This window comes from Molossus molossus, unplaced genomic scaffold (assembly GCF_014108415.1).
Source record: "Molossus molossus isolate mMolMol1 unplaced genomic scaffold, mMolMol1.p scaffold_m16_p_12, whole genome shotgun sequence".
Classification (NCBI taxonomy): domain Eukaryota; kingdom Metazoa; phylum Chordata; class Mammalia; order Chiroptera; family Molossidae; genus Molossus; species Molossus molossus.
In genome coordinates, this window is record NW_023425347.1 from 79,445,717 (window position 1) to 79,459,535 (window position 13,819).

Sequence of the window (13,819 nt, forward strand, 5' to 3'; positions counted from 1 at the left end):
TAGATAGCAGTCTGTTTAATTTTCTGGTTCTTTATGATTTAGTCTTGGAAGATTGTATGTTTGTAGGAATTTATTTCTTCTAAGTTGTTAGCATATAATTATTTTTTCTTTCTCTTTTTTCTAATTTTTAAATTGATTTTTAGAGAAAGAGGAAGAGACGGGCGGAGAGAAAGAGAAAGAGAAAATTAATGTGAGAGCGATACATTGATCAGCTGCCTCCTACATGGCCCCCCACTGGGGACCAAGCCCACAACCTGGGCATGTACCCTGACCTGGAATCAAACCAGCAGCCATTTTGGTGCATGAGATGATGCCCAACCAACCGAGTCACACCAGCCAGGGCTAATTTTATTTTTCAATTACAGTTTACCTTCAGTATTATTTTGTATTAGTTTCAGGTGTACAGCGTAGTAGTTAGACAGTCATATACTTTACAAAGTGTTCCCCCTGATATTTCCCGTACCCACCTGGCACCATACATAGTTATTACAATATTATTGACTATATTCCTGAAGCTGTACTTTATATCCTCGTAACTGTCTTGTAACTACCAATTTGTACTTAATCTCTTTACCTTTTTCACCCATCCCCCCCAATCTCTTCCTTTTGGCAACTATCTGAAATACCCTGTTTTTAACTTTTGTGTAGATGAGGAAATCTCAAAATGATTTAAAGCTCTCCACTTTAAAAATAAGTTTATATTGCCCTGGCCAGTTTGGCTCAGCGGTTAGAGCGTCGGCCTGTGGTCCGGAGAGACCCAGTTTCGGTTCCCGCTAAGGGCATGTACCTCGGTTGTAGTTTGTCCCGGCCCTGGTTGGGTCATGTGGGTGGCGACCACTCGATGTGTCCCTTTCACGTCGATGTTTCTCTCTCTCTCTCCCTCAGAAAATGTCCTCGGGTGAGGACTAAAAAGAAAAATAATAAGTTTATATCATGTATTTATTTTTTTCATCCTCACTCAAGGATGTTTTTTCATTGATTTTTCTAGAAGGGGGTAGGTGGGAAACATCTATATAAGAAAGACACATCAATTGGCTGCTGAGAATCGAACCTGCAACCAAAGTATGCACCCTTGTCTGGGAATCGAACCTGCTACTCTTTGTTCTGTGGGTTGACACTATACCTACTGAGCCAACCCGACCAGGGCTGTCATGTATTTTTTGTTTTTTTTAAATCCTCACTCGAGGATACTTTTCCATTTATCTTCAGATAGAGTGGGGGCTGGAGGGAGAGAAACATCCATGTGAGAGAGACATACTGATTGGTTGCCTCCCGCAGGGCCGGGAAGAAACTGCATCTGAGGTACATACCCTTGAATGGAATTGTACCCACAACTCTTTGGTCTGGGGGCCAATGCTCCCAACTGCTGGGCCACACCGGCCACGGCTGTCGTGTGTTTTTTTGTTTTTTGTTTTTAATCCTCACCCGAGGACATTTTTCCATTTTTTGTTCAGATGGAGTGGGAGGGAGAGAGAGGAAGAGAGAGAGAGAGAGAGAAACATCAATGTGAAAGGGACACATCCCCCTGCACAACCCAACTAGGGCCAGGGGCAAACTACAACCGAGGTACATGCCCTTAGCGGGAACCAAACCCGGGTCTCTCTGGACTGCAGGCAGGCACTCTAACTGCTAAGCCAAATCGGCCAGGGCTGTCATGTGTTTTTTTTTTAAGGGAGGAAAGATACCACATTTGTCTAGGGTTTTTTTCCCCCCACTTGTAAAAAGAGGCAAAATTTTAGTAGTACCTTATTTTAGAAGCTAAAATTTATTTTGAAGTCCCAGGATGGTTTGTTTAAATTATTTTTCTTAGTATATCAGTTAGATACATCTTTAAGCACATTGGTATTTACGCTGTAAGTCATTGCTTTGGACAGACAGTGTCTCAACGAAATGTTTGGATTTATTTACTGGTAATTTGGATATTTAGGTTAGTTCACAATTATATATAATATTCAGTCCTGGCCTTTGCTGTGGAAGATACCTAGACATATAAGACAGAGTTTCTCCCTTTTGGGAACCTCATAACTTTCTTTTTTTTATTGACTTTTAGAGAGAGAGGAAGGGAAAGGGAGAGAGAGAAAGAAACATTGATGAGAGAGAACATCGATTGTCCCATTGGGCATTTGCCCTACAACCTGGGCGTGTGCACTGACCAGGAATCAAACCAGTGACCTCTTGGTGCATGGGTTGACACTCAACCACTGAGCCACACCAGCCAGGCCATAACTTTCTATTACCTAGGTTTGCTATCTAAACAATTGAATAGTGGAGACAGGGAGAGAATAAATTATATCATGCACAAAATAAGGATTACATTATAAAAGAGAATTCTGGCAATTCAGTCATGATTGACTAGTGTTCCCAATTTCCTCAGAATAATTGATAAATTCTCACATAATACTGATCATGGGGAAGAAGGGGACCAGTGGAAAAGTAGATAGAAAGTGAGGCTTAGCACTCAGGATGGATGTATCTGTAAGGGCAGAAACAGCACAAAGGTACTTAGTAAATGGTGATTTACTATCCAAATCTGGATGTAGGATGTTTTTGTTTTTTCAGGCTTCCAGAAAATCTCTATGTCTCTGTCTCCATTCCTATATCAATCTCAAGATAGGTTAGAGTACATTGACTGTAAAACAGATACGCTGTAAGTGTTATGCTTATGAATGTTTTTGACGATAAATACCTTAGGGCCCCTGAAAAGAGTCTGGGAAGGAGATAGGAGGAAATTATTATTTACTGTATTTTACCATGTGTCAAGAAGTGTGCTAGGCACTTTTTGTAAACATCTCTCTGTATCCCTTTATGAAGACATATATGAGGAATTTATCTTATATTTCAGTGCCAGGAGTAGATGGGCTTCTCCCGACTACTTGCTATGTTTATTTCATTGGTACTGTGAACATCTATAGATGATTGTGTTTCTCTCGTAGTAATTTTTGCAGTTTTTGAACCTTTACTGTTTTAGGCACTGTGCTTATTTATATGCATATCTCTTTGAATCTTCACTGCAGCCCTTTTGTAATAGGTATTATTCCATGTTTTCAATGAAAACACTAAAAATGAGAGATTAGATTAAGTGACTAACTTTTCTAAAGCCATACATCTGGTAATAGAGCCACATTTCAAATTCAGGTCTAAATCTGCAGTGTAGCCCAGCTGTTTCTTCTGAGATACTTGTTTATGTTTTTGTTTAATTCTAAATGCCTGACCTGTATCCTAAATTTTTTTTACTTAGCAGCCCGTGTCTAAAGGGAGGTGGAAAGAGAAGGACCCAGGAGTCTAGCAAAAAGCACCAACATATGTGCATTCAGAGAGAGGCTGGTTATTGATTTAAACTTGAACCAGTTCTCTCTGGTCTTCGGGCCGATGCTCTAACCATTGAGAAACCGGCTAGGGCTGAACCAGTTCTCAAAAGTAGGACGTATCACTTTCTGACATTTGTTTAGTGGTTTTCTTTATATTTTCCTCTTGTGATACTAGGCATTAGCCACATGTGTATTAAATACATGCAACGTGCCCTGGCCAGTTTGGCTCAGCGGTTAGAGCGTCGGCCTGCGGTCCGGAGAGACCCGGGTTCGGTTCCCGCTAAGGGCACGTACTTCGGTTGCAGTTTGTCCCCGGCCCTGGTTGGTTGTGCGGGTGGCAGCCACTCGATGTGTCCCTTCACGTCGATGTTTCTCACTCTCTCTCCCTTCCTCTCTCTCCCTCCCACTCTATCTGTACAAAAAATGGAAAAATATCCTCCGGTGAGGATTAAAAAAAAAAAAAAATACATGCAACGTGCCCAGCCAGTGTGTCTCAGTGGTTGAGCGTCGACCCATGTACCAAAAGGTCTCCAGTTTGATTCCCGGTTAGGGCGCATGCCCAGGTTGTGGGCCTAATCCCCAGTGGGGCGCACGCAGGAGGCAGCCAGTCAATGTTCTCTCTCATTGACGTTTCTGTCTCTCTCTCTCCCTCTCCCTTCCTCTCTCTAAAAATCAATAGAGAAAAAAAATTAAAAACTAAACACATGCAATGCATTCTGGTTTGATTATTCATTCACCAAATATTTATTGAACGTATACTATATGCTTATACATCATTGAACACACCAGACATAGCCCCGCCTTCATGGAGCTTATAGTAGGTATAAATATTTGAATAGATGGGTTGTGTCTTTTTAAATTTTTATTTATTTATTTACTTGTTATCCTCACCCGAGGACATTTTTCCATTTTTGTTCAGATAGAGTGGGAGGGAGAGACAGGAAGACAGAGAGAGAGAGACAGAGACAGAAACATTGACGTGAAAAGGACACATCGAGTGGCTGCCTCCTACACAACCCCAACTAGGGCCAGGGACAAATCACAGCTGAGGTATGTGCCCTTGACCGGAATCGAACCCGCGACTCATTGATACACAGGCTGACACTCTAACCACTGAGCAAAACCAGCCAGGGCAGTGGATTGTGTCTTAAACGTACTCAGTATTTCCCTAAACACACCACAAGCAGTCACATGTGTGTATGCTGTAAGACTAGCACAGAGTTGAATGGCTTGGAATTTGTCCCATTCCAAGAAAACACTTAATGAACCAAGAATATGAAGGAATATAACAGTCAAGAAACCCATAACTATGGCTTAGTCACTTAGAATGTCATGATTCTTAGGGGAGCAAGAGAGTGACAGTACACAAGACTTTATTTGAAATTTTAAAAAACTAGTGTGAACCAAAGATCTTTGATGGAGCATTGTCAGAAGAATTTCAGAAACTGCAAGTTGTTACACAGATGTATTGATTTAATTAGTCTAGATAACACCATTTATTTATGCTTAAGCATCTCACACATGCAAAAGTTGGTAATTCGAAGTCACACAATAATTTGTGAATTATCTTCTATACCACGTGTTGTTGCTTCTGAATACCAACTTTGACAAGTGTGTGTGTCAGATGCTTCAGCATAAATAAATGATATTATATGGAGCAATTAAGCAATACAGCTTGCTTTTGGAATTCTGTTGACATAGTCTCATGTAAAATCTTTTGGGTGGTGACTTTTATTATTTTTTTTAATCCTCACCCGAGGACATTTTTGCATTCATCTCAGATAGAGAGGGAGGAAGAGAGAGAGAGAGAGAGAGAAACATCGACATGAGAGAGACATCAAGTGGTTGCCACCCACACGACCCCAACCGGGGCCAGGGACAAACTGCAACCAAGGTATATACATGCCCTTAGCGGGAACCGAACCCGGGACTCACCGGTCTGCGGGCCTATGCTCTAACCGCTAAGCCATGGCATGGCTGGGTGGTGACTTAAAATGACATTAATTGTTTTATTTTATTTTATTTTACTTTTTTATCCTCGCCCGAGGACATTTTTCCATTTTTTTGTTCAGATAGAGTGGGAGGGAGAGAGAGGAAGAGAGAGAGAGAGACATCGATGTGAAAGGGACACATCGAGTGGCTGCCACCCGCTCGACCAACCAGAGCCGGGGACAAACTGCAACTGAGGTATATGCCCTTAACGGGAACCGAACCCGGGTCTCTCAGGACCGCAGGTCGACGCTCTAACCGCTGAGCCAAACCGACCAGGGCCATTAATTGTTTTAAACACAGTTTAATCTTATAGTATGGGCAAGATTCTCATTGGAGACAGAACATATCTGGGTTTTACTGGTAAGGCCTCTTTGGATATCTGGGTGGATCCTTAATATACCATCACATCTTGATAAAATTGTTTTGATTAACCATACAGTGGGTGTTTTGGCCAGTGAATGAAGAAAAGTAGGTATTCTATTAACAAATAGATTAACTTATTTTGTGATAGATAAGAGACTATTATTAAATCTCTTTGGGAGGAAACATGTTAGAATCCCCATTTATTTTCCTTCTGTCATTTTCTCTCTCACCCCTTTTGCTATTCTTAATTTTAACTATAAGAACACCAAGGTATTTTGTGTTTGCCTCATTTTACAGTACTGTTTTCACACTTTAATTTTTTTTTATCCTCACCTGAGGATATTTTTCCATTGATTTTCAGATAGAGTGGAGGGAGAGACATCGATTGTTTGCCTCCCACACAAAGGGCCAAGGACTGAACCTCAACCGAAGTATGTGCCCTTGACTGGAATCGAACCTGAGACTCTGGTCTGCCGGCCGATGCTCTCACCACTGAGCCAAACCAGCCAGGGCTTGTATATTTTTTTTTATCTTTAGCTAGTTTAAACAGTTTTGCTGTAGTTTAAAGTGATAAGCTATCAAAAGAAGACTGAAGTATAGCTAATATACTAGGAATTTAGGTAGCATCTTTTCTTCTAGAGTTTGGGATTCCTCACCCTTTATTATTTTTTCTCACCATACTTTGTGGAAGATAAAAAGGGGAAGGATTGATTAACCCAGTTTTACACATAAGGAAGCAGAAGCTCATAGGGGTTAAGTGTCTTGCCTAAGGTCAGATGTATTAAGAACAAAGTCACAGAATGTAGCAGAGAATTCCAAAACCTGGCAGAGTGTAGCACACTACTCACTGGGAAATGTGATAGGCAGGTAATTATTTTCTCAGAAGACTTGACTACTGCTGGTCAATTCTTATTCCTTGGAGACTATCAGCCATCTCATCCCCAAGGCAGAAACTTGTTTGCAGGTTAGATCTACTCTGTAATCTTGGGGAGATCTTACTTAGCACAACTGGCTTGGAATTTCAAGTATATAATATATTTTCATGTGTCCTTCTAACATGGGTTTCTTCGGGCTGCCAAGTGCCCATGTTAACCAGTGTTCAAAGAATGTAAGATGTCGCTTTTACAACTATTAGCTGTTATTATTCTGTGCTGTATAATAGCGGGGCATAAAGGTATTCAATTTCATTTAATGTGCACCTAATTGAATACATAAACTTAGGAATGCACATGTAACCTTTGGCAAGGCCTGCTCACTACCTGCTCACTGAGGCAAATGCAAGAGGAAAAACACATTTTGCAGAGAAAAAGGAAGCCATGTAAGATGAGAGTCTTGTTGCTGCATAGAAAGACTGAATTTAACATGGGAAATGGCCCAGCTGGTGTGTATGTGTGGTGGGGGAATTCCATTTGGACATGAAGAATAAGGCATACTTAGTCAAAGTTCTGTAGGAACTTTTAGGTAAAACAAAGAAAGGACATCTGTAAATCCCAAGTTATAATTTTTATTTGTCTCATTGATAAAAATTACTTCTTGGTTATCTTAGGGGAATGTTGTTATATTAGAAAAATGTTACCATTTCACCTAAATCTACAGTTCTATGGATTTTTTTTTTAATTCATGAATTTCCATTATTGTCTGCATTAAAAATTTAATGATTTGATTTAAATACTTGAGACCTACTATCCTTCCCCAACTTAAGAATGGTTTCTTTGCCCTGGCCGGGTTGGCTCAGCAGTTAAGAGTGTTGGCCTGCGGTCCCGAGAGACCCGGGTTCGGTTCCTGCTAAGGGCATGTATCTCGGTTACAGTTTGTCCCCGGCCCTGGTTAGGTCGTGTGGGTGGCAGCCACTCGATGTGTCCCTTTCACGTCAATGTTTCTCTCTCTTCCTCTCTCTCCCTCCCACCCTATCTGAACAAAAAAATGGGAAAGTATCTTCGGGTGAGGATTAAAAAACAAACCAAAAAAAAGAATGGTTTCTCTAATAGTGGGGTGTACAGTTCACCTCTTAAGATTTTGGTTCAGGTGCTCACCCTGAGCCTGTTCATTTAGGATGATGTGGTTGGTCTGCTGCTTTCTTTAGTCTGGCTTGACACTCTCAAAATTGTGTTTGAAGGTTTCAGCAATTAGGAGAAACACAAGAGCATCTTGCTTTGCTTTTGTAGCAGGTTCTGGTTCACGGGCTTTAAGAAGAAAGCAGCTTTTTCATACACCCTAAAGTGCTCCAAGTGTTCTTCTGTTCAAAGAAAACAAACTGATCTCCCTTAAACTCTTACACACTCCAGGTACTTTAGGTTTCTCTAAATTTTTACTTTCATTATGATTTACTTAGTTGCTGCTATTTTTTTATTCATCAAGACTTGGAATGTTTCTATTTGCCATGGGAAGTGATGTTGATTACTGCTTTGATGATCACTTGCCATGTCTTTCTTTTGCAGACCCCATATCATGTCAACCTCCTCCTGGCTGGCTACGATGAGCATGAGGGTCCAGCACTCTACTACATGGACTACCTGGCAGCCTTGGCCAAGGCCCCTTTCGCAGCCCATGGCTATGGTGCCTTCCTGACTCTCAGTATCCTGGACCGATACTACACACCAAGTGAGTTCCAGCAGTCTAGGTAGGGAAAAGTAGTAGAGCTCTGGCCTCGGCTGCTTCCTGGTTTTGTGCACTACTTCTTGGAGTTGGTGGCCAGTGCTTGAATAGAGGAGGGATCCTAAGAAGCACATTCAGGTACCTTGTGGAAGCTGCTTTCTCCTGTGGGTTAGTAGGATTCTAGAAAAGTCGATAAAAGTCCCTCTTTTACCAGACAGAATGAGATATTGCGTGTGCGTATGTCCAGAGCTGGGTTTTTTTTTTATTTTAAAGGGGGGTTGGAGTAGTGAATAAAATGATAATTCTTCAGTTACAAAAGTTCAGTTTTTTCACTCATTTTGCCCTGTAATGCTTATTAGCATCTCAGCTATAGAGGATGAGCAAGTAAACCAAGTGGTTTGTGTGTTTTGAGCTTGTGAATAGGAACAGTTCCCCGGCATAATGACTGAGTATTTCTTGGCTTAAATGTCAAAGCTTTTGAAGGCCACAAGTCTGGCCCCTTCTCTTGGTTCTTATCACCTAATGGCTGCCCCCTCCTGCAAGATAAAGCTGGCTCTCTGCTTGTCAGTAAATTGTCAGCTTGGCAAAGCCTCTGACACAGGGATGCTTTTATGCTAAATTCTGTCTTCTGGCCCCAATCCCAACCTTGACTTGAGCCACTGTGAGCAATGGGCATTTGGGAGTCTCAGCTTTTACAGGCTATAGATGCAGCACAGATAACCACCTCTCCTTACATTCTGTTCTTCCCTGTCAGTAGAGTACAAATCTGGCATATTCATTCCTTTTTTGGTGCTGCCCTCTCACTCAACCTCAGCCTTGCCAGAGCTCCAGGCCACATCCTGAAAAGAATTAGCCTGGCCTCCTAGTGACTGTTTCTTGATTTGGCATCTGTCAGTAATACAGCTGATTTGCCCACCAAAATACCACCAACCACCCCTGAAGCCTAACTGCATAATATGTCATCCCAGTTTGACATGCCCATGGACAGTTCCTTTGGCTTCTATTTTATGAGAGTCTAGGCCCCATCCTATGAATTCTTTTTCCATTGTTAAACTGAGACCCAGCTGGGAAAGTGAGGCTAAAACTCTTGCCCTATCCTCCCTTTCCCTGATTTGCAGCTGGCTAGGGCAGATGGAACTGGTTTAAGCCCTGGTCTAAAGGGGGGTTTGGGGGTGATGTGGGGGATGGGCTATAAAAAAAAGGCAGGCCGCTGGACTCCTCTAGAGGCAGGCCCCAGCCATGGGAGGCAGAATTCCGTCATGCTTACCCTTCTCTGTAGCAAATCAATTTGCGATGGCTTGTGGCTGCCAGAGCATTAGGTCTGGGGCATCCTCAACTGCATATGGAATAAGTTTGTTGCAAGCTAGAAGGCTAGGAATTTTTTTGCCTTTTCCGTTTGTGTGACATGTTGACCTGAAGAAGTTTGAAACTTAATCAAAAGTTGCAGTGGAGAGTTGGATTTAATGGCAGTGCCTTGAGTGCTTGGTCTCTGTTCTCTTTTAGCTATCTCACGTGAGAGGGCGGTGGAGCTTCTTAGGAAATGTCTCGAGGAGGTGAGTAGCTCCCATGGGATTCTGAAAGGACTGAAAAGAATGTTTTGTCTCTCTGTTTGCCAATATTGTTCCCATTCCTCAGTTACATTTTTTCTGATCCTTGCCAGAAGGTGTAATAAATACCCACTAACCAGATGTGAAGTTGCTGCCAGGGATAGAGTTTGGTGGGTAATAAGCTTATTTTTCCTCTCATGGGTCACCTCCTCATCAATGTCAGTTTCACAATTTAATTACTTTTCTTTTTTGGTTCATCCAGACCAGTGGTTCTCAAATTTTAGCATGTATAAGAATCATCTAAGGAACTTGTTTTTAAAAAAATCGGACTCAGCCCCCCCCCACCCCCTTCTGATTCACTTGTCCTGATGTAGAGCCTAAGAATATTTTAACCAGCAGACCCAGGTGATTTTGCTGCAGGTGGTAACTGGGCCATACTTTAAAAATTGCTGCCCTAGCCCTGGTTGGTTTGGCTCAGCGGTTAGAGCATCAGCCCACGGACCGAAGGATCTTTGGTTCGATTCCTGGTCAAGGGTACATTGCAGGATTGATCCCTGGCCCTGGTTGCAGTCACGCAGGAGGCAACCAATAGATGTTTCTATCTCCCTCCCTCGCTTCCACTCTATCTAAAAATCAATGGGAAAATATCCTTGGGTGAGGATTAAAAAATAAATAAAAACTGCTGCTCTAGACTTTATACCTACTTTATTCTTGTGCTACCTTGAGTTGCCATATTATCTGCTTCCCTTAACAGTGCATGAGTCCTGGAGAGAAAGCCTACCCTGAGAATTTAGGAGGCTGCAGAAAGCAACTAGGAAGCTTTGGGCAGAAGGAAGGAGTGGCCTTTAGTTTATGAGGCCAGGAACAGAGCCCACTCAGTCTAGAACTGTTTCTGTGAGTCGGAGGCTTTGGGATATGAATGGAGGATGAGGAGGAAAAGAAAGCAGCTCCCTTAGGCTTTTTCATTCTTTTACTGTGCTTGTGGCCTAAGGATTACCTTGAAATCTAGTATAGTGAGAGAGTGGGAGGGTGAGAGCGGGGTGGGGGTACTTTGAATATAATGTCAGTTTGCCTCTTACATAAGCCTGTCATTTTCAGCCCACAGTGCCCCCTTCTTTCTCTTTTTGTGAATCCCCTTTCCAAAGTGGAAGCTGAGAATAAACTCATGTGCTTTTCTTAACCATTCAGCTGAGAGGCCATACTGGTCTGGCAGCCCCAAGTGTTGGAAGGGGTGGCCAGGAAGAGGCCATTGGACTATTAAGTGCTTTGAGACTTTATTCCTCATAGATCCTAAAGATAATCATGTTAGAAACCCACATTTCCTTATTGTCGCCTTATTTTAATCTTGAGTTTTTCTGGATAATAGGAGTCGTCAGCCAGAGAGGACTGTGGAAGAGAATTGGTTGCTACTGTCCAGTTCTCAGCAATAAAGGAGATGGGAAACATCGAGGGAGGGGGATCTTAGGCCTGAGGAGGTAGACATTTCTGGGATATGCTCCTAAGGAAGCAGATAGAGAGCTTGTGCCTTCTCTCTGGAGACTATAGGTGAGGTGTCCAGGAAGGATAGTCATAGGAGCAAAAATTTCCTCCAGCTGTGTCCCTCAGCACTCTCCAGTCAGGTTAGTGGGGCTGCCTGCTTCCATGCATGTAGACCATGCAGTTCCTTTGGAACAGCCTCTTAAGCAGTCTTACGACAGTGCGGAGATGTTACTTCAGTGACAGGTCAGCTTGGAGTGGAGGAGACAGAAGCAGGGTTTGTTCCAAGAGCAATTCTGCCAACATCCTTCCCCCTCCAGCTACACACACAGACACACTCACACGCAGCAGGTCTTGATGATATGGGTGGCAGACTGGAGAAAACTGTTCGGAGTACATTGCTTTGGTCCAAAGCATATTCCTAGGGCAATCACTCTTTTGTTGGCTTATCACCGAGACATTTTAAGAGAGAAATCTGTGTTTGCCAGGCTGATTGGTAGAAGACTTTGGGGAATACAGCATCGAATTGTCTCATTCTTTCATCAGCTGACTGACCAGAGACAAGCTCCCAGCTGCATTTCCCAGTTCTTGCTCACTACCTTCCAGTCAGCTTTCAGCTGCAGTTTGGGCTTCTTCAGTGTTCTAGTACCGTCGGCTCCCACTGGCAGATGTGCTCCACAAAAGCAGGGATTTTTATCTGCTTATATGCCCAGTGCTTCAGTCAGAGTCTGGCCCATTGGTAGTACTCAGTAAATATTTGTTGACTGATTTCCTTCATGTCTCTCTGCAGCTCCAGAAACGCTTCATCCTGAATCTGCCAACCTTCAGTGTTCGAATCATTGACAAAAATGGCATCCATGACCTGGACAACATTTCCTTCCCTAAACAGGGCTCCTAACATCATGCCCTCTCTCCCACTTGCCAAGGAACTTTTTCTGATGGGCTCCTTTATTTTTTTTCTACTCTTTTGATGTGCACTCTTGATAGGTGATTAATTCAGAATAAAGCTGAATATGGATAAATTGAGCTCTCTGGTTTGAGTCTCAGTTTATCTGACCTCACCTCAGGAAGGAAATGGAGGAAGGATTATCTGCTTCGACTTTTGGCCAACACTGTCTTTCCTCCTGTCCCTTTCCCTTCATTCATGCTCTGATTGCCGTTTAGCAGCCGACTGTCCCACATCCCATTTCACTGCCTAGCTTCCTTCCCATGTTGCTTGTTCATATATCATGCTGGCTAATGTCTTATTGCCTCGAAAGCAGTGATTCTTTTTCAGCCTCTAAACTAAAAAAAAATTTAATTAATTAATGTGAATAGGTATTACATGCGCTTAGTAGAAAATGTACACAGTACAAAGACACATAGTAAAAAATATTTCTCTTGTCCTTATCATTTAATCACCTGCTTCCCTCCCAGAGGAAACTTCAGCTACTGATTTCTTATCTGTCCTTTATGCTGTTCCTGTATAAAATGTGCACATGCACACACACATCCCCTGTTAAAAATAAGGTTGCACTCTCTCCCAGATTTCAGCTAAGTAGGTTTGGGGCATAGAAATATGTCTTAAAGCTTCCTAAGTAATTCTTATCCTCAGTCATGACAGAGAACCACCTGATTGAAGTTTCTTTGAAGCAGTGATCCTCAGACTTTAGCATGCATTCCAGTCCTCTGGACGGCTTATAGAAACACAGTTTGCTGGGTCCTACCGTAGTTTCTGCATGTTTGGGTGTGGCCTGAGATTTTGCATTTCTAACGTTTCCAGTTGTATGATAAACCCTACTTTATTCAATTCTGCGATACTCGTAATACTACATAAAGATAGGTTAACATCAGATTTAAATGTCATACACTTTAATACACCAATGATAAGTGATTTATACCATAAGGAGAAAGTTAATTGGTAGATAAATGAGGGAAAAGATGATTAGTATGTCCATAGCTGGTGCAGCTTCCAGCACTGCTGTTTGAAGTGGGTTGAAGAGTGAATTGGGGGTAAGGAAGGGGGGTTAGGGGCGTAACAGTCTTTCAAAAACTTGACTGCAAGCTCAGTGGTGTGGCTCAGTGGTTGAGTGTTGTCCCATGCACCAAGAGGTTGCCAGTGCGATTGCCGGTCAGGGCACATGCCTGGTTTGCAGGCTTGATCCCCAGTAGGGTCATGCAGGAGGCAAGTCAGTCTGTGTTACTCTCTCATAGATGTTTCTATCTCTCCCTCTCTCTAAAAAATCAATAAAAACATAAAAAAAAAAAAAAACGTGACTGCAAGGGAAATATGTGAGGAAAGGATTTGTGTTTTGTAAGGTCCTAAAACGTGTGCTTTGGGGGATGATCTGGTAAACTATTCAGTAAGAGAGGGAGAGACTGATGCTGCAGGAAAGAAAAGATGCCTGAAGAGTGAAGTCCTCAAGAAGAAGAGAGCTGGATTGGTATTGGCTCAAAACATACACATACACAAAGTCACTAGCATTAACCCTGACAGATCCACCACCCATGACTGACACATTCACATACAGGCCCACCAAGTGACAAGTATATACATAC

The 13,819-nt window shown here is 42.4% G+C and overlaps 1 protein-coding gene across 2 annotated transcripts in view; it reads left to right on the forward strand.

Annotated features, from left to right (window-relative positions):
* The window catches only part of PSMB2 (proteasome 20S subunit beta 2), a 35,510-nt gene extending 23,192 nt beyond the window's left edge, over positions 1-12,318 (forward strand). Inside the window, exons 4-6 of one of the 2 annotated variants that reach the window (XM_036255196.1) lie at positions 8,102-8,264; positions 9,762-9,811; positions 12,072-12,317. In XM_036255196.1, the coding sequence (XP_036111089.1) occupies positions 8,102-8,264; positions 9,762-9,811; positions 12,072-12,179 (321 nt within the window). In that variant the 3' untranslated portion in view covers positions 12,180-12,317. Of the gene's footprint in view, positions 1-8,101; positions 8,265-9,761; positions 9,812-12,071 lie in introns of both variants that reach the window. The other variant, XM_036255197.1, reaches the window with a different exon arrangement.
* Positions 12,319-13,819: the final 1,501 nt, after the last annotated feature.